This window comes from Rhinopithecus roxellana, chromosome 11, assembly GCF_007565055.1.
Source record: "Rhinopithecus roxellana isolate Shanxi Qingling chromosome 11, ASM756505v1, whole genome shotgun sequence".
Classification (NCBI taxonomy): domain Eukaryota; kingdom Metazoa; phylum Chordata; class Mammalia; order Primates; family Cercopithecidae; genus Rhinopithecus; species Rhinopithecus roxellana.
Window position 1 is genome coordinate 53,247,044 of NC_044559.1, and position 19,627 is coordinate 53,266,670.

At 62.6% G+C, this 19,627-nt stretch overlaps 2 protein-coding genes across 12 annotated transcripts in view; both read right to left on the reverse strand.

Moving 5' to 3' along the window:
• Window positions 1-767: 767 nt before the first annotated feature.
• Window positions 768-15,057, reverse strand: ADAM8 (ADAM metallopeptidase domain 8). 7 transcript variants are annotated; one of them, XM_030941155.1, is made up of 23 exons: window positions 14,330-15,057; window positions 13,100-13,203; window positions 11,894-11,970; window positions 11,690-11,768; window positions 11,501-11,577; window positions 10,989-11,228; window positions 10,692-10,754; window positions 10,533-10,601; window positions 10,137-10,306; window positions 9,936-10,017; window positions 9,549-9,697; window positions 9,273-9,435; window positions 8,948-9,037; window positions 8,629-8,818; window positions 8,484-8,553; window positions 8,106-8,259; window positions 7,658-7,735; window positions 7,215-7,299; window positions 6,507-6,618; window positions 5,648-5,837; window positions 5,097-5,162; window positions 2,041-2,118; window positions 768-1,582 (listed from the first exon to the last, which is right to left on the reverse strand). In XM_030941155.1, the coding sequence occupies exons 1-23, from the start codon at window positions 15,040-15,042 to the stop codon at window positions 1,505-1,507; spliced, it is 3,177 nt and encodes a 1,058-aa protein (XP_030797015.1). In that variant the 5' UTR covers window positions 15,043-15,057; the 3' UTR covers window positions 768-1,504. The 7 variants fall into 7 exon arrangements, with proteins under 7 accessions (XP_030797015.1, XP_030797014.1, XP_010381049.1 ...); XM_030941154.1 differs by having other exon boundaries at window positions 9,273-9,450; XM_010382747.2 differs by having other exon boundaries at window positions 9,273-9,450; window positions 10,989-11,178; window positions 14,330-14,542.
• Window positions 15,058-17,222: 2,165 nt separating this feature from the next.
• The window catches only part of TUBGCP2 (tubulin gamma complex associated protein 2), a 29,144-nt gene continuing 26,739 nt past the window's right edge, over window positions 17,223-19,627 (reverse strand). For all 5 annotated transcript variants that reach the window (XM_010382751.2, XM_030941159.1, XM_030941160.1 and 2 more), the window contains 3 exons: window positions 19,384-19,503; window positions 18,405-18,568; window positions 17,223-17,496 (listed from right to left, as the gene is read on the reverse strand). In XM_010382751.2, the coding sequence (XP_010381053.2) occupies window positions 17,361-17,496; window positions 18,405-18,568; window positions 19,384-19,503 (420 nt within the window). In that variant the 3' untranslated portion in view covers window positions 17,223-17,360. The remainder of the gene's footprint in view (window positions 17,497-18,404; window positions 18,569-19,383; window positions 19,504-19,627) is intronic.

Here is a 19,627-nt window from a genome sequence, read left to right on the forward strand (position 1 = left end):
TCCCGGATCCTACAGATCCGAAAGGCTGAGTTGGAGGCAGCAAAGGCGAAGCGGGGTTCGCAGCCCCAGACTCTGGGGGGGTCAGCGAGCAGTCGGGAGGGCGCCGCGGGCCATTCGCCGCTTCTCCTGGGCCGAGGGCGCAGGCCCAGGTCGCCCGGGCCCCACGGACTCCACGACTTCGCGGACGCGCGCCCACCGTCGCCGCTGAGGTCCCGGGCCAGGCGGCGCGTGGGTGGCTGAGCGGGAGCGCGTTCAGCCAGGCGTGGAGGCCGCGGGCGGCTGGCGGCGAGCCCAGCATGGCGGGTGACGTGCGGGGACTCGGCCCGGACTACGGGATGGGGCCGGAAGAGGCGCGGTCGTTGCCGGGAGACGAGACGGAATGGGCGGGGCGCGGTCGTTGCCGGGAGACGGGACGGAATGGGCGGGGCGCGGTCGTTGCCGGGAGACGAGATGGAATGGGCGGGGCGCGGTCGTTGCCGGGAGACGGGACGGAATGGGCGGGGCGCGGTCGTTGCCGGGAGACGGGACGGAATGGGCGGGGCGCGGTCGTTGCCGGGAGACGGGGCGGGGCGGGGCAGGTTCCTCCGCTCATCGTAGCGAAGTCGCCTGGGGCGCAGGTTCCTGGATCCGCGGGAGGGGAGGGGCGGGACTGCTTAGTTCCGCTGGGGAGGGCCTGAGAAATCCAGGGAGAACATTTTACAAAGCACCGACCCTTGTATCTCGTGAACTGAAACCCACCACCCTTACCCGCTGATCTAACAAGCATCTACAGAACTCGGTCAATAATTTATTAGTAAAATATACATTTCTCATTATTAAAGAATAAAAGCTTTCAGCCCTGCTGAACACACATCTGCGGTCTCAAGAAAACCAGACAAGACAGCTGACTCTCCCAAGCAGCCCTTTCCCTAAAGGCGCTTCTGAAGCTTAAACACACACAAAGCTGGGGCTGTCCCTTGAATCCCATGGGAAACAGGCCCCAAGATCAGGGGACTTGGAGTCGGGCACTTGGGGTGCAGTCCACTCACTGACACCCTCTCGAAGAGCACCCAGGGGAACCTGGTCCTGGGATGGAGTCTTTCTGGGGATACCCCACATCTGCGCTGCCTGGAACTGGGTACCCAGGGCAGCCGCTCAGCAGGCCCCAGAACTGGGGCAGGTGTGGCCGGAAGGGGCTGTGTATGTGGCCTCCTGAACACAGGGGGAGACCAGTGGCCACCAGGAGACTCATACACACGCATGCACCCACAGGTACACAGCTCATCCCAGCCTGCTGCCTGCACAGCTGGGGCTACGCATGGCCAAGGCGGGGACAAGGGAGTGGCTGAGGGCCTGGACAGCAGAAGCCTCTCAGGTGGATGCATTCCTGAGGTCAGAACAGCAGCTGAGCCTGAAAAGTCAGGGTCCGGAGCTGAGCGGCGCTAGCTGGACCCTGGAATGCTGGAAGGCATGGTTTTCCCGCTGCAACTTCTCCAAATTTCCACACGGGCACAGGTGCCCCCCCCTAGGGTGCTGTGGGAGCTCTGGCCCCTTGCTTCCTCTGGATGGGGGGCTTCAGGGCAACCTTTGGGCCAACAGCACTCTGGAAGGAGGAAAAGATAAATGGTGTTGAAAAACTACCTGCTATAAAAGGCATATAAAGGGTACAACTAAATTTTACTTCCTTTAACATTTCTTAAAATGTGGATTCTTGGTTCATCTACCAACAACATGGCCCATCCACACCATGGCAACTGTGGCAGCCGCAGTATATACGGCGCACAGAGGGACAGACGTCTTTCCCTGCGGTCGCTGGGGGAAAGTCAGCCACCTTGACAGCTGGGGTCAGCGTCTGCTAAGAAGCCCCCTGATCGCAGCACAGACGTCACAGTACACCCACCGCCGATGCCTTTCCCTTTTCTTTCAGACAGTCACCAAGTTTACCCACAGATAATGAGGAAAAAACCCCGCCCCTCCAGAGCAGTGCCACCAGCAGCCCTGTGGGGAGGCCATGCCATCCGTCGCACAGTGGACTCCGCCTGGTGTGTGCCGGGGCCTCACCTCAGCTGGACCAGGCTTGGTCGCACCAGCCCCAGGTTTGACTGGGGGTGCTGGGGGCGCGAATGTCGGCTTGATGACCTGGGAGGGAAACAGACACAGCTGACATGGGTGCCCCAGGCAGTCCCAGCCCTAACCTGGACATCACCTTCCCTAGACCCGGAATGGAGGTCCCCACGGGCCTCGCTCTGCCCCCAGGGGCCTGCAGGCTCCACCCACACTGAGCTTGCTACAGAAAATCCCTCCTGGCTGCCGCTGCCTACAGAATAAAGCCCATCAGTGGCAAAACGCCATCCTGGGCCCATCTGCCCAGTCCAGCTCCGGCCACACCTTCCACATCCCCTACCCAACCCTCATATTATCTTTGAAGAATATTTTTCCTTTTTTTTTTTTTTTTTTTTTGAGTCAGGGTCTCCCTCTGTCACCCAGGCTGGAGTGCAGTGGCATGATTTTTGCTTACTGCAGCCTCTCTTCCTGGGTTCAAGCAATCTTCCTGCCTCAGCCTCCTGAGTAGCTGGGACTACAGGCACAAGCCACCACATCCAGCTAATTTTTTATTTTTTGTAGAGATGGGGTCTCTATGTTGCCCAGGCTGGTCTTGAACTCCTGGGCTCAAGTGATCCTGCCGCCCCAGCCTCCCAAAGTGCTGGGATTACAGGCGTGAGCCAATGCGCCTGGCCTGAAGAGCTCTTAAATTGCCAGAATGTGGGGTTTTGGAAGCTCAAAGGCCAATAATTAACTACTGAAACACGTGTTTCTTTGCATGTCAGCTTTCCCAGGGTAGGGAGGCTGGAAGTCCACCACACAGAGCTGTGGAGCTCACTCCTGGCTGCGTCACACGGAGCCTGGCTGGGCTGAGCATTTGCAATTTTCAGCAGTTTCCAAAGGACCCCACTGAGCAGCCAGGGGAGGCTGGGGCGAGTGAAGAGTGAGTGACTTCCCTCCTGCATAGTTCTGCTGTAGCCTCTGCCCCATCTCCCGCCACGCCTGGTTCCCGCTGCAGCCTCTGCCCCATCTCCCGCCACACCTGGTGACCATCACTTCCTTGGCCAGAAATTTCTCTGCCCCCTCCAGGCCCCCGTTTTGCCTGTCCAGACCCCTTCTAGGACTATTTCTGCAACTCACGTGTAAGTCTGAAGTTAGTTCAAATAAAAAGTTAAAAAGGAAGGAGAGAAATAGAAAAATTACTATTAGGGCTGGGCGCAGTGGCTCACGTTTGTAACCCCAGCACTCTGGGAGGCCAAGGCAGGCAGATGACGAGATCAGGAGATCAAGACTATCTTGGCTAACACACTGAAACCCCGTCTCTACTAAAAAAAAAAAAAAAAAAAAAAAAAATACAAAAATTTAGCTGGGCATGGTGGCAGGTGCCTGTAGTCTCAGCTACATTGCGAGGCTGAGGCAGGAGAATGGCGTGAACCTGAGACAGAGCTTGCAGTGAGCTGAGATTGTACCACTGCACTCCAGCCTGGGTGACAGAGCGACACTCCGTCTCAAATAAAAAAAAAAAAAAGAAAAAAAAGAAAATCACTATTACGCAAACTGCACAGAACAACTGTTGCAGCCAATGTTCACCAATGGATGCCAAAACTAGTGGGTCCAAGTTTAAGGTTCAAAGAGTCTCAAGGTATCTCCCCGAGGCATCTGCTAACCATAAAAAGAAGACGGGGGATTTCTAAGGAAAAATCTGTGGACGCTGTTCCAACCAGGCACCCTGTCAACATCATCCGTGACTGAAGCTGCATGTGGGGCCAGGCCTGGGCTGTGTCCTGGGAAGGATGTGACCAGTGCTGCCCCTGCCAACAGTGCACGGCCCTCATCCACACAAGGAAAGAACGGGACAAACCGAAGCTGAGGGACCCTGAAAACACTGCTGGCTACACTTCCAAAGTGCAAGCTGAGGACAGGCAGGGGGCCGGGGGCTGAGTGCCTGGGGGGCCTGTGGCCAGAGAAGGGCGTCCAGAGGGAGCGGGTGGTACCAAGTGTGTCGCACGGGTGACGTGGCACCTCGGCTTTGCATACACACTGTGGTCACATGGGCGCTGACCCGGGAGCAGGCCAGGCGAAGGGCATGCAGGATTCTCTAGGCTATTTTTGCAACTTTTCTGTAAGTCTAAAATTTGTTCAAAATTAAATGTTAACCAAAAAAAGCCTCTACCCAGAGGGCAAGGGCTCTCCTGTCCCAGGTCTTCCCTGCACAGCCCAGTCCTGGGGCTGACCACGAACCTCTGTGGAGGGGGTCCCCGGAGATGCACCGTGGGGTCTCTTCACACAGGCGCCACCCCAGCCCCAGCCTGCTCGCCACCGTCCTGCCCTCTCTGAGGACAGAGGCTGCTCACAATGTCCAGCAATGCCAGGTGGGCCTCGATGGCACCACTGGGGCCCTGTGCCAGGCCCCAGAGAGAAAGCCGGGTCCTCTCTGCTGCCCTAGCTGAGTCCGTGGCCCCAGGAAGGGAGCTCGAGGCCCTTCTCCGCCCGCCGCCAGAGCGGTTCCCCAGAGCTGAGGCCAATGAGCTGTCCCCACGGGATCCAAAAAGGGCTCAAAGGTTAGCCCAGAGGTGGGAGCCAGGGCACAGGGCAGGACCCCAACCCCGGGGGGATGTGGAGGCCTGGGAGTTAACCCTCAGCATGCCAGGGCTCCAGTGATTCAGGTTTTGAGAGATCTTTTCAAAACCCCCAAAGTCCCCAGACCCAAGGGAAGCGTGGCAACGTGTCCCTGCCCTGAGCCCCACCCACCCGTCTGTGCTGCAGGGCCCCAGGGCATCCTCTGCTCCGCCAGGGCTTCAGCTCTGGGAGGGGCTTGGTGGGCGGAGCAGGTCTGAGTTCCTAGGACCCCCAAATCACCCCAAAGCAGGGCAGGACTGAGCTCCTGCCTTCCCGTGGCCTTGCTGACCTGCCTTTCAGTCTGATGTCCTCATGAGGCTGGGCTAACCAGCCTTCCGTGTACAGCGGGGGCCACCTGGGGATCCCTGGCCCCCGGTGCAGTGCACAGACCCCAATCCCATCAGGAAGGCCTGGACACCCTCACATGGCTTGGCTGCCCAATCACCACAGCTTACCTGCTTTGGTGCCTGCTGGGCATAGACAGGAACTGGGAAGGGTGGCCTGGACACAGTGACCGGAGGCTGGAGGAGATAGGGCCGAGAGCCTGGGTCAGAGTTGGGACCCCACCCCGTGCCCCTCCAGCACCCCCAGCTCCAGGATCCGAGGTTCCTGCCTCTCATGTGTGCTGGAGGGGTCTGTGCGGCCCCACCCCATTCCTCCCCCAGCGGTGTGATCTCGAGCTGCGGGCCGGAGAGCATTTGCCTGTCGACACTGTCCTCAGATGGGCTCTGTTGAGTCCAGGAAGCTTCCCTGGCCTCCGAGCCCCAAGTTTAAGTTCAAGCTCAGATTCTGTCATGGCTCAAAGGGGTCCAGGAAGCACCCACTCCCAAAGCCTCAGTGTTCCCAGCAGGATGACCACAGCAGCTGCTCTGGGCCTCGGGGCCACTGCCAGCCCATGTGTGAAGTTAATGAAAGGGCTCTGCTGGCCTCGGGCTGCACTTGGGGTCACAGGACGGGGCCTGGACACTGCTTTCAGCCTCACAAACCCGCCAGGGGTGGTGCTTACAGCAGGGGGTGGCCTCTTCAGAGCCACTGAGGAGGCCGGGTGTCTGGCGGGCTGGCCTGCGTGGGTGGTGCGGACCAGCTCTTGGGGGCCCCTGGTTGGGGCCAGAGGCCCCTGCTTGGCTGGCATGCGGCTGGCAGCCTGGTGAAACAGGGGGTTGGAGAGCCCCGTGGTGGTCTTGGGAGTCGCGTTCCTGGGGAGGAAGCACAGGGCACGTGGTCAGTGTCCAGCCACGGGGCCCCAGCACCACACCCCGAGTCTGTCCCTCCCAGCTCCAGCCGACCCCTGAGAGGCTGCAGGGTGAGAGGTCGCAGCCATGACAGACAGACAGGCCCAGGAGATGGGGTGGACCCTGAAGGTGCAGGGACACCCCTCCAAGTCCTGGGGGCCCCAGTCAGGTGGGCGGGAGATGCTTGCAGGCTGTGGGGCCAGTGTGTCCTGCACCATGGGGGTCTCCTGCTGCGTGGGGCTCAGCAGGAAACTGGCGGGGTGCTCATGGGGCTGGGCTAGGGTGTGGGGGCCCCACCGGGCCTCTCTGGATTTGCTCCAAGCCCAACCTGCCACCAAAACCATCCCCTGCCCTAGCCTCGGGGGATGGCAGAGTCCAGAGCAGCACCGGCCCAGTGGAGCCAGGAAGGCCCTTCAAACTCGGCTCAGGCTGGGGGGCGTCACGACGTCGGGGCATGGAGGAGCCCGGGATCCGTGCCGCCCACCGTGGGCCCATGCTGGGTGCCCTTCCTCCAGCAGCAGGGACATTTCCCTGCAGCCGAGCATGGGAAGGACTTACCACCCTCCGTCACAGCCCCTGCCACCCTCTGTCATGGCCCCTGCCACCCTCCGTCACGGTCCCCGCCACCCTCACCTGCTCAGGATGCGGCTCCAGGCTTTGCGGTAGATGAGGATGCCTGCCAGCGTGACCACAACTGCCAGGAGCACCAGAACCACCACCACGATGACAGGGAGGCTCCCGGATGCTGTGGGACACACGGCCCCACTTCAGGCAGGCAGCCCACGACCTCAGGCAGGGGTCGGGGAGGTTCCCAGAGACACAGCCTTTCTCAGCACCCATAGGCTGTGCCCTGTGGACCCCTCAGGGAGGACCCAGTAGCTTACACTGGGACTCCCAGCTCTCCAGTGATGGGTCGGAGAGCTTGGCAGGGTGGCCCTGGGCCACAGTGCTATGGGCACAGCTGTGCCTTTGAGGCCTGATGCTCTGGATAGCCACGTGCTCAGTGGCCGCCAGGGAGGAAATGCTGGGTGGCCTCAGGGCCGTGGGCTGAGGAGGGGCTGGAAGACACAGGCTGAGGACACTGGAGCCTCAGCTCACCACTGTGCCCTGCCCTCGGCCACTGCCCCCACTCTGGGACAGGGCTCTCCCCCCCTCACATCGGCCTGGGGGCAGACAGGCTCTGCCTATACCTGTGCTCTGCCTATACCTGTGCGTCGATGTGGTAGCAAACCGGCACTGTGAATGCCACCAGCTTCCCGGGCCTGCGGCTTCTGCCTGGGCTCCATTCGGGCCCTCTGAGCTCGGACCCCAGCCCTACCCACGCTGGCCAGGGAAGCCCACCTGCGTGCACCTCAGTCAGCAGCTTCGCGCAGTAGGGAGGGGCCCAGCCCGCGTGGCAGTGGCACTCCTGCTTGTGGTTGCACACCTGTGGGGACGGCTGGGCTCAGCGCCAATCCCGGCGTGGACCCCAAGGGGCTGTGGGGGCTGCGCCTCCAGCATGAGGGCCCCGGGCCAGACTCACCCCTGAGGGCCCCCTGGGTGCGCCAATGGCGAGGCCTCTCCAAGTAGCCCCTGCCCACTGCCCGGTGACCACGCAGGTTTCATCCACGGAGGCCACCCAGGCCAGGCCTCAGCCCTGAGATGGGCTCCACTGAGACCCCCATGGATAGGACACACTGGGCTCCCCCAGCCTCAGGCTCCCATGTCCAGAGCTGCCCCCAGCACTGGCTCCCTCAGAGTGGCAGCCTCTGTGCAGGGGCGCTGTCCCGAGAGACCACACATACCCCGTGGTTGTGGCACTGGGCGGAGCAGTTTCTGGATCTGTAAACGTGTAAGTCCTGGCAACGTCTTTTCCAGCAAACCTGGGGGTAGAAGGCGTCTCTCAGGTGTCCGCTGTGGACCCCCGCCAGTGTCCCTTGAAACCGCGGGGTAAGCTGGGGGTGGGCTGTGGTCCCCACGTCCAGGGTGGCTGTGCTTCAGCCCATCGCCGGCTGCCTACCCCTAGAGCCCCTAGGAAATGGCCCTCCTGGGGCACGTGGCAGCCGGCGATGGCCATCACATGAACTGAGAAGCGTGTCTCTCCCCATCCCCCAGCAACCTTTCAGTCTCTACTAGAAGCGTGGAGAGAACTCTGTTCCCACAGCCTCAAGCAGCTGCCAAGCCAGAAACGCATCTGCAGGTACATGCCCAGGATGCCCGGGGGGTGGCACGGCCTCTGAGCCAGGGACTTACCTTCTCTGGTCCACACCGGGTGCCCTCGGGCACTAGCTCATAGGCAGTGCCATCCTCTGTGGTGAGCGCATGGCACACATGGTTCAGGATGCAGCTGGTGCGCCCTGGGGGACGCTGCCCGCCCTTGCACTGCAGAACGCCACACATGTCAGCCCTGTGGACGGAGGCAGGTTGTGGGCCAGCTTGCCCAGGCCCATGCTGGGGGGCCACAGTGACCCACGTCCCTCCCACAACACAGTGTGCCTGAGCCTGGGTCCACGGGCCCAGGGCAGACCCTCATGGGAACAGGACTCCTTTGTGGAGGACCTTCTGGCACTGACCCTACTGTGGGAACACCACATGTCCTGGGCCCAGGGGAATCTGGTCTCAGAAGCTCACCTATACCGGCTGGTCCGGCAGCCTGGTAGGATGTCATAAGAGAAGCAGGACTCCTCGGCAGCCCGCCCACCTGCGGGACCAGGAGTGGGTTAGCCCTGGCAAAGCCTGTAACCACCCTGCCAGGTCAGCTCTGTGCCTACTTCACCTGGCCCCCAGAAGGTCTGGCACTGCTGGGCCAGTGTGGGGCAGGTCCCGTTGTAGCAGTAGCCCCCGAAGCAGGGTGTGCCGTTCTCCTGGAAGGCGTCTTCTGGGCACTCAGGGTGCCGGCCGTCACAGAACTCCTCAAGGTCACATGTGTCCTTCTTGGGACGGCACGGCTCACCAGCTGGCTTCACCTGGCCCAACAGAGAACAGCTCACCACGGGGACAGGCCCATGCAAGCTGCCTGGTCCCTGGCGCCCCAGGGTCCCTTCCCACCTGCCAGCCATGGGCTCTGGGGGTCCCTGGTGGGAGGCTGCACTCACCCCGCACTCCTGGCAGCAGGTACCGTGTGCACACTGGGCCCCCTCAGCCAGCTGGCAGGTGGTGGAGTTGCAGCAGCGGTTCTGGCAGTCCTGGGGCGACGGCAAAGGCCTTGGCAGGCTGCACTGGGGCCGGGACAGGCTCCAGGGTGGACCGGCCGCCTCCCCTGACCACTGGGGTGCTCTGCAGCCACTCCCTCCCTGTGACCACTTTGGACACCAATGGAGCCCCAAGTTCCACATGTTTGTGCAGTGGTGGCCCTGACCTGAAGGGACAGAAGTCGTGGCACCCCATGCTGACGGGCGCAGGTACGGGGTGTGGACGCACCTCGGGGGGGCCGCAATCGCACTGTTCCCCACGTTCTACAAACAGGTTCCCGCACACAGGGCCGCCCACCAGGTGGCTGAGGTCAGGGGCGTTGGCGAGGCAGGCCGACTGTGGCTGCTCCAAAAAGCCCTCCAGGTAGGCCCGGCTGCAGTCACTGAACATCCTGGGGAACGTGGAGCTGGTGGGGAGCGCCCCGTCAGGGAGGCGGCCTGGCCCCTTCCCCACCCACCTTGCACCTCCAGCATACCCTAGCTCCGCAGGGCCCGGCCGCCTCACCCAATGCTGCCCGCCATGATGCAGCGGCCGGCCTCGGAGCGTTCCCGGCAGCGGCAGCCCTGGACGTTCTCGTCGTGGTCCATGCCCAGGTTGTGGCCCATCTCGTGGGCCATGGTGCAGGCCACGCCCACGGGGTTCTTGCTGTGGTCCTGCAGGCGGGTCTGTGCTCTCAGGAACCATGTGGCCAACTCCCCACACCTGCCACCCTCACCCCACCAGGGCCCAGGACTTGGCACAGCTTCCCGCCAACACCACCTTAAAACATAAAATCAGGCATTAAACCTGGCCTGAGGGAAAGTGGCCTGCTCCAGAGACCTGAACCGAGGCTTCCCCTCCCCTAGCCAGCTCTGGCCTCGGCCTGGCAAACCTGGGCAAGAGCCCCCTCACCTGGTTCACAGCCCCTGAGCTGTGGGAGCACATGGCAGACACCCTGGCAAGCCCCACGGTGGTCCCAGTGAAGTCGACACCCCTGGAAGTGGGAGTGACACAGATGCCCTGGACATGGCTCCCTCCCCACTTCCCTCCCACCCCAACCCTGTCCACCCTCCCTCCCCAGCCCTCCCCACCCTGCCCACTCCGCCAGCTCACGTGATGAGCTGCACGTTGTCCTGCAGGTGCCGCTGTGTCAGCCGCCGCGCCTGCCAGGCCAGGAGGTTCTCCAGTGTGACATTGGGGTGGGGGCTGACGTGGAACTTGTCCTGACGATTCCAAATCTCCAGGCCCACCAGGACCACACGGAAGTTGAGTTTCTGATATAGCTGGAGAGATGGGGGAGTCCTGGGGGTCAGGCAGGGTGGCGGAAGGTGCAGCAGGGAGGGTGGGTGGCGGAGGCTGCACCTGTCCCGCTGTGAGGTGGGGCCAGGCACAGGTGCGGGGCAGAGGCAGAGCAGGTGGAACGAATCCCGTGGCAAAGCTCCCCCACCTCCCGCCAGGGGCTCCGGCACCTCTGCAGCCAGCACCTCTGCAGCCAGGACTGCTGCCCACCTTGTCCACGTGGTTCACCACCTCCAGCACCCGACGGCGCACCGCTGCTTCACTCCCCAACATCTGGAACTGGGGACACGAGACCCTCAGGCTGGAGCCCACACACCCCCCATCCACCCTCCGCCGGCCGCTCTCCCACCTTCCCCGCCCCCAGCGCACCTCTGCATTGTCCGCGACCACATAGAGCTCCACATAGCGCGTCTCTCGGGACGGCAGAGAGCCCTTGGGAACAGCCACAAGAAGACAGTCAGCCTTCCCAGCCCCAGGGCCTGGACCCTCCCTCAGGGACCCGGGGCCACTGTCCAGCCTCTGCCCAGTGCTGGGGGAGTGTGGCCAGGCCTGCTCCAGGCTGCAGACGGTGGGCAGCACCCAGTGCATGGGGAGGCAGGGAGACTCACAGGTCAGGCAAGCGGACACCGGCAGGACCAGCCAAACACGGGAGACAAGGGTGCTCACCCCGGGCTGAGGCCTGAAGACGGCTGCCGTCCGGGGCCCCAGGAGGCTGCCCAGGCTGTCGTCACTGACCCCGCAGGTCCCAGCTGTCTGCAGGAGGTGCTCGGCCTGGTACACGGCGTGCCGCCCACCCTCTCCACCTTCATCCAGGGGCTCGATCAGGCGCAGGTCTGAGCCCACCTGGAAGAAACCCCTGAGGGGAGCGGGAGCCGGGTGTGCCGTGGGCTTCAGAGTGGCCTGGTCCTGCCCGGAAGGACCAGAGGCTCTAGTTTGTTGCCCACGGCTCCCCCTACCCTGCCACCCGCAGCCCCCGACAGGTGACTTCAGGCCCCAGGGTACAGGAGGGTGAGCCTCTTGGGCTTGGCAGGGTCCCCTGAGCAGACCCCTCTGTGCCACAGCAAAGGCCTGAGTGCGAGAAGGAGGCACCCTCCCCGCCTCCCTTCCCCACCCCCCGCCCCAGGCTTAGGCCTTCCTCTCCACCTGCGGGAACCCTGGTGTTCGTCCGCTGCACCCACCTGAGGCCGGCACAGGTGCTGAGGCTGGCGGCTGAGTCCGGGTGCCCCTCCACATGGCCCTGGTAGAAGCAGTGGTCCTGCAGGGGAAGCAGGAGAGGGGTCCACAGGCTGTGCCCCCACAGCCCCACAGGCTCGGGGAGGGCTGCCCAACCCATCTCTGCCCGCCCAGCTGCTTCGACCGACCCACACCTGCCCGCGCAGCTGCTCCGTCACCTCGGACCCATTGGCAGCCGTGTAGGTCTCCGTGTAGCCGGAGCCCAGCAGGTCCCTGAAAAAGAAGTGCTGTGGTTGCCTCGGCCCCCTCAGTACAGAGGCTAGCCCAGAGGCTGGATGCCGAGGACACCAGTGTGCTGGAGCCAGGCCCAGCAGAGGGGTGACCTGAGACCCACTCACCTGTTCTTCCGAAGGTGCAGAGTGAAGTTGTGCCCTGTGGCCCCAAGGACATAGCTCACCCTCTCTGGGTACAGGCCCTGAGCGAGGAGGGAAGGGTCCCGGGTGAGCAGCCTGCCCGGGCTGCGCCCACCTCAATCCTGGGGGCCAGAGAAGCTCAGCTGATGGGGAAGGGGTGCCGGCCTCCAGCCCCAGGCCAAGGCTCCGTCCTTGAGGGTCCACAGCCTCAGGCAGGGTAGAGGGTGGAAGGTGGGGGGTGGGGGTGGGGCTGTGCTGGAAGGGACCAGCAGAGCCCAGCACTTGGGTGGACAGGAAGGACACAGTGCTCCTCGGTCCTCCCAGGCCTCAGTTTCCCCATCTGACCACACATGGGTAACAATGCCCCTTCCCCAAGAAAGCATAAGGTGGGGGAGACACAGCCTCAGCCAGGCAGCAAAGGAGGTGGGAGGTAGGGAGAGCACGCACAGGCCCCTCCAGTGGCAGCTGTCTGCCTCCAGGCCCCGTCCCTCCCAGCAGCTGCCGGACCTGGTGGTGCCTGCAGAGCCTCCTCCTCAACTACTGCGTCTTCAGCCCCCATATGCAGGCTAGGACGCGGCCTGCTGAGCCCCGGGACAGCCTTAGCTGTGTCCCCGGCTGGATGAGAGCCCAGAGCAGTGGGCAGGTCGGTAGTAGGTTCCCTGGATGCTAAAGTAAGGACAGGGCTGGGGCCGGAGCCGCCCTCCCTGGAAACACGCACACGCATGCATGCAGTGTACATGTGTGCACACCCATCCACTCAGGTTTCAGGAATCACCCTTGGGCAGCCCCCGTGGGGGAGGGGCCACTCTCAGTTCCTAGCCCCGGGGAACCCCTGCCACGTCCCACACACACACAGGAAGGTGTGTCAACTCTGCGGTGAGCCAGCGTCACTGCTCAAAGAGGAATTTGGCTTATCAGCCTTGCCAAGTGAAACTGGGGAGGGGCCCGGGGCCAGCACAACCTACCCCTGCTCCCTTCTGGGGGCACATAGAGTTCCTGAAGGAACCAGGAGGCCCTGAGACCCCAAGCAGCGCTGGCGGGAGGAATGGAGATGGGCCCCAGGCGACTGGAGCTGAACAGGGTAGCCCCAGATGTCCACCTGGTCTCTCACCACTTCCCGTAGGCTACAGCTCCTTTCATAGAAACGGGCTCAGGGGCCAGTCAGGAACCCCCAGACCAGCTTAGACTCACCACGGGGGAGGGCAGAGCTCGGCGGACTCGGGGTCCTGGCAGACGCCGCGGCAGCACCACCTCGTACCGCTCCACGCGGGCCCAGGGCCGGCTGGGGGCCATCGCTGCGGGAGGGAGTGTCAGCAGGCAAGCGAGCCGGGGGGAAAGGGGTTTCCTTCCCAGCGTCCTGGTACCTCAGATTCTGCCCCTTCCTGGTCTGGACCCTCCCCTGGGGAAATCGCCAGATAGCTCAGAAACACTCAAGTGAGGGCTCTGTGCCCAAAAGACTCCAGGAGTCCCCCAGGCAGGGCCGGTGGGCCCGTGTCCTGCAGCACCCACACACAGTGCTCAGAGACCCTGCGGTGCCAGCGACTCCACAGGCCTCCAGGCTGTCTCAGATGGAGGAGGACCCCGGCGGCCGACCCTTTCCATCTCCTCCTCCGTTCATCTGATCATCAGGTTGTACCTAACTGGGGAGCAGAAAGGGCCTCCCGGAGGCTGCTCACCTCCCAAGTACTGGAAACTTCCTGGTTTCCAAGAGCAGAGGGCAGGGACCCAGCATGCAATGGGCAGAGTTTTGGAGACCACCAACCCCAGGACCCTTTTCTCCCGTTAAAAACAATAAGGGACGTGTCTCCATGACTGCATCTCCAACCTGGAGAGGCGGCAGGGGAGCAGCCGGCCCCCATCTGCCCAGGAAACTGGCGGAAAAGCATCCCGGTCTCCAGCCTGAAGCTCCGTCACACACCCCAGCCCAACTCACTCCAGAGGCAGGGGCGGGATCCAGGGTCAGCAGCCTCGTGACCTCCCCCAGGCAGGAGATGGGTCCCCTCAGGCCCACACCCTTGCACTCCAGGCCCCAGCTCCTCTGCCCTCTCTTCCCTCCCTGGCCAAATAGTGGGGGTGGGGAGCCCCACAGGCGAATCCCAGGAACCCAGGGCACCTCCCGCAGCAGGTGAAGCCGTCCTGCTTGGCCTGGCCCCGACCCCACTAACAAGCTCAGAGGCGGGACTTCCCTCTCACACTTCACCTTTGAAGGAGGTTCATCTCCGACCTCTCCGGCCTCCCCGGCCCAGGTGTATCCACCCAGAGACCACTGGGCACCCGACGCCTGGCTCCCAGGAACCAGCCCGAAGCGGGGCCAGGGTGCCTGGTGCGAGCAGGCCAGGGGTTCGGGGCCCGCGTCGCCTCCTGCGGGAAGAACCACCCTGCCCCGCGCCGCGCCCGGGACGGCTTCCTGGAACCACTCACCTGGCAGCGCCATCGCGCACAGCAGCCAGAGCCCGAGGTCGCGCATGGCCGGGTCGGGGCGCGGAGGCGGAGGTGAGAGCCCCGCGGGACACGGTCCGGTTCCTGCGCTCCTGGCCCCAGGCTCCTTTCCGCGCGCCCTGCCCCGGCGCCCGCAGCCAATGGGCCCCTCGGCCGGCGGGAGGGGCGGGGCGGGCGGCACCTGGGGGCGGGGTCCGCTTCCCCCTCCCCCAACAATCCGACAACCTCCCTTGCACAGGTGAAGAAACTGAGGCACAGCCTGTCCCAGGTCCGGCCAGCACCCCGAGAGACGGCCTGAGAGGCGGACCCGGCGGCTGGAAGGAGGTGGTGCCAGAGAGATCCTGGAGGGGAAGGGACCTGTGAGGGCTGCCTGGCGGTTTCAGGAGAGGGGGGCTCTGACTTCCTGGGGAACAGAAAGCCCCAGGCAGGGGCAACTCATGGCTTTGTGTGCATGGGGTCAGCCCTGTGGGAAGCTCTGCTCCCCGCAAGCCTGCACCCCCTCCACCAGGCTGAGGCCTCACTGGAGTGGGTGGGACAGGCACGGGCTGGAGTGGGATAGGCGTGGACCCGACGGGCCCCCAGGTGTCCAAGTGCAGAAGGGGAGCCCCAGGTGGGGGTCCCAGCCCAGGTGATGTCAGGTGCAGGGGCCGTCCCCAGCGTAAGATCCCCAGACAGCAGCTGATGCTGGCCAACATGGACCAACGCCCGCAGCAGCCCACCGCGGTCTGGATCCCGCTTCAGGCCTGTGGCCAAGCATGCTTGCCCTTGGTAGCCACATTCCCCATGGTGGGCTCAGCTTCAGGCTGAGTGCAGGTTCAGGCTGACACCATGGTTCCCCAGACCGTCCACCCCGGACCCCTCCCTGGGACTTTCACAGCCAGGCCTCTCTCCTTGGGTGGGAAGAGTGGTAGTGGCAGGAATGGCAGCTCGGCCGACCACACGGGGCGCTGCTTGACTGATCATATTGGGGGAGAGCCTCAGGGCCTCCCTGGGGAGAGGCAGGGCAGGGCCAGCAAGGGGCTGGGAGGGAGTCCTGCCTGGAGAGAGGGCCCCAGGGCAGGACGAGTCAGGGACCTGCATGGGCCTAGGGCAGAGGACAGAGGTCAAGGGGCAGTGGCAAGAGGCCGGGGCCTTGGACGTTATCCTGGGAAGACAGGGAACCCTGAGGATCTAAGCTGGCCTGAGTGATGCTGTCACATTTTGTCTCAAAGCCATTCCTACCCCAGTGTGAATGGCACGAAAAGCAAGAAAGCAGTGGCTGGCACTGGGCTGCAGGTGACTTCTGCGGCCTGGGGGTGTGTCTGCTTGCCTGTGTGGCACAAGACGAGGCCCCCAGGCTGCCGAGAACGTCATGAGGCTCCCAGGTAGGGCTGCGGATGCTGGCCTGTGCCTGAGCCCATGCAGGCGACCCTGTATTATAGAACAATGCCCAGCCAGCAATCACACTTCCCTTCCTTGACCCCGTGGTACAAGTCACTCAACAGCAAAAGTGCAAAGGCGGCACGCTGGTCACATCGGAGGCACAGCAAGGCCCCTGCCGATGCTGAGCTCCCAGGGATTTATTCTTAAAAACAGCTCGGGCCAGAATGGGCTCCTCCCACGCGGAGGAAGTCCCACCCAATCCCACAGAACATAGCTCACTCATCTCCAGCAGGCGCTGGGGGGTCTGGGAGCCTGAACTCCACAGCCCCGGAGGTTTCCCTCCTCTCACCACCTGCAAACCCCACTTCTCAAGGCCCAGGGTTTCCCAGAGCTCAGGAGACAAGACCAGGGGTTTCTGGGCCTTGCGGCCAGGCAGGAAAGCTAGCAGGATCCTCTGTTCACGGGCCCAGCATTTGCCCAACACTAAGACTGTGACAACTCAGGTTGCTGATAAATGTGTTTACTCACAGGCCAGACCTGCACAGGCTGCAGACGAGAGGAAGCAGTTTGTGGCTACAGAGTTGGACACCCCCACACTCCCGCTCTGTGGTGTTCTCAGTGAGGCCACCCCGAGCAAGAGCTGCCCACACCCTTGTTCCCCACAGGAAACTCTTCTAGCTATCGTTCCTCCCAACCTCGCCTCCAGGGCCCTTCCTCGCTGCCCAAGGGGGCCGAGGTGCTGAGAGATGAATGGTGACAATACACATGCAGGTCGGCAGGAAGGGGCAGCTTAGCCAGAATGTAGCCAGAGCAGACCAACCTGGCCAGGGCAGCCCTGAGGCTCCCAGGGCCCTGTGACACCGGGGATGGCTGTGCTGCCCACTGTAGCCCTGGAGAAGGTGGGAAGACAGAGGGCAGACGATTGCCCGAGGGAGACTGGGTAGGGTGTCAATCTGCTGAGTAACTTCTACGTGACAAGGCGGCACAGGATAGGGTGGGGCAGCGGTATCAGCCAGCAGCAGAGCCTGCCCCGTGGCCACTCTTCAGTGGGTACGTCCCATGGAGGGGGAGGTGTGGCGCCCAGGTGCCTGAGGGCCCTGTCTGTGGCCTCCTGCCCCAGACCAGTTGGAGCAGCAGCAGGAGGAGGGGCGTGGAGGTGAGTGAGTCCTCAGCAGAAGGAACGGGGCTGCCTCTGGGGCTGAAGCAAACCAGCGCCTGGTGGGTTTCGGGGATTCCCTGGCCATTTCCAGAGGCTCTTCCCGGTTCCGACCGACCTCAGGGAGCCCGGCCCCAGCTCTCCTGGAAGGATGTGGACACCAGGCCTGGATCTCACCCCGCGTGCATCTTTGCTTGCTTCTTGCTTAAACACCATGTATTTCCACTTTGAGACCAAAAACACCCAAAAAGGTGATAGTGTAATTTTAAAAAGCAAACAGACTAGCAAATCCAGGTAGACACCCACCCTGTCTGGGCAGCTTCTATAAAATGAAACCCAACGCCTTGAGAAACAAAATGAGGTAAGTCCATCATTCCTGCTTTATATTTAAACTGCAAAGACAGAGAACACGGAGCATTCTGATTTGAAAATTCTGGACCCATTTGCACCAGTCGCTGCTGACCCCACACCCTTCCTTCCTGTCGCAGCCAAGGCTCACTGTGCAGTGACTGCGACCCTGGGTGCAGGAGCCGGGGGCCCTCGCGGGAGAGCCACTTGGGGGGCAGCCTTCTGGCTCCTCTCTGCAGACAGGCGCTCCAAGCGCTCCGTGTAGAAGCCGTTGAAGTCAAGCCTGTGAGGAAGGACAATGAAGCTGGGGTGCACACCCCTTCTGTGGGTGCATGCTGAGCAGCCCTGCTCCTACCACGGGGAAGTGTTCGGCTACAGAGACCATAGGAGGCCCCGCAGGGGTGAGGGTGAGGCACCTAACTAATGTTTCCACAGAAAGGTCTTCAGTCCTGTGTAGTCCTGGTCAAAGGCACAAACACAGGTTTCTTCTCTCCTGGCCCCAGAAAGTTGGGGCTCCCGTCACCTCAGCAGGGCCTGGCAATGGGGCCTGTGTCAGGGGCTTGGAGAACCAAGCAGCAGTTCTCAAGGCAGGGTGGCCTCAGAAACCCCTGCTCAGGAAATCAGGACGTTTGTTGGGAGCACAGGGCACAGTGTGGTCCAAAAGCACAAATAGGCACTTTCCCAAGGACAGCCCCCACCCAAGGACAGCACCCTCAAGGATAGCACCCTCCAACTCCCGGTCAGCACCTCTTCCGGGCTGGCAGCTTGGCCACCTTTCCCCTCCCTGCCCCCGAGGGCTGGGCCCCTTTCCCCAGGCTAGGTGTTCAGTGCAGCATGAGGGAAGCTGACCCAGGCCTGACCAGCCCCACAGGACACACACAGCTGCAGGGTGCCAACGGGGCAGCCCAGCTGCACAGAATGTCACACCCCAGGGAGAGCCGGGCTAGTCTGACTTCAGGGAGTGGCACATGACCAGCACTAGCACCAGGACACAGACCTGCCCCACCTTCTGAAGGAGGCTACACCAGGTGGACCAGGGGAGGGCGCAGGGGAGATGGAGCCTGGATGCAGGGGCACGTGCTGAGCTGGGGCAGGTGCTGGGCTGGGGCAAGTGTTGGGGTGGGGGAGGCGCTGGGCCGAGGCAGGCACTGGACTGGAGCAGGCTCTGGGCCGGGGCAGGCGCCCACCCACCTGGAGATGACGCTGGCCATGCCGTGCTCACAGTCACTGGTGCTGTAGATGCTCAACCGAGCCAGGAGGTCCAGCAGGTGGGCTGAGAAGTTCTTGTCAAACTTGTTGATGGTGGCCTCGAAGCCGGACACCAGCTGCGCAGTGTCTGCGTGTTCGGCCAGGTGCTGGAAAGAAAGCCAGGGCACGTGAGCCATGCCCACCCCCACCGCGGGCCTTCCTGGCTCCATGCTGTTCCCAGCAGGCCGATGTCCTTTCCCTTCCTCTTTTCTTAAATAGAAAACATGGCTTCCACAATGTTTTCAGGGGATTCAAGGTAAAAAGGAGATCAAAAATCGTTCCTGAAAACCCGGCACTCAGAGAAACACTCCAGGCCTCGCGGGATGAGGTGGTCAAGGATCAGACCACACAAGGCTGTGACTCGAGCTCTCCTTTGGGGTCAGATCCACAAGCAAAGCACAAGCTTTCCCAGCAGCTTCTCAGCAAGGTCGGGGCGCCTCTCAGTGTCCCTCACTTAGGCCCCCACACCCAACTCCTCTCTGCAGCTCCACTCCAGCGTGTGAACACGGGACTACCCACCCCCCCATGCCACTCCAGAGCCGGTGCCACAGGGCCATGCCTCCGAGGACATGCGGCCTGTCTGTGCCTGCTGAGAGCCTGACAGTTCTAACTCAGGATCAGTGCTCAGCAGGGACAGCAGCTGTGGCCCCTGTCCTCACCAGGGTGCCCTGCACAGTGCTTGCTCTGAAGATCTGTGGGGGCGCCCTCGAGTCCGACTGGCTGAAATGGGAACCAGCGAGCTGAGAAGGCTGTGAGAGGCTCTTGTGCTTGTGCTTGGAAGCAAATTTTAAGTCTTTTCTTCAATCCAAGGGGAGACGGAAAAAAAGGGGGCGAGGTTTGTTCTCTCTGTGTCAGGATGCTCAGGCTGCTGCCCCAGGCGGGAGGAAGCGTCTCTCTCTGGCCAACCCTGGAGGCCACGCACCTTCCTGGTGAGCTCCTTCCGGGCCCGCTCCTCGGCCCCTGTGGGCAGCCCTGGGACGGTGCCTTGCTCCAGCATCTGCCCGCCCAGCTCGCTGTCTAATTTCATGCTCTGTGTAAATTTCTAGGGGGTGGAGAGTCGCAAGGAAATGCTTCTGTTAGTTACCACCACAACGCTTTGCAGAAAAAACAAGTCCTGCAGGTACATCACCCGCCGCATCTCTGTTGTAGCCTGCGGCTGTAGGAAC

Coding starts and splice junctions, on each gene's coding strand:
- ADAM8 (XM_030941154.1), bottom strand. CDS start 15,042: ATGTTGGCCAGCATCAGCTGCTGTCTGGGGATCTTACGCTGGGGACGG. Junction 7,300..7,657: donor CCCAGTGCCACAACCACGGG/GTATGTGTGGTC, acceptor CCGTCCCCACAG/GTGTGCAACCACAAGCAGGA. Junction 5,838..6,506: donor TGGAGCCGCATCCTGAGCAG/GTGAGGGTGGCG, acceptor CTTCCTCCCCAG/GAACGCGACTCCCAAGACCA.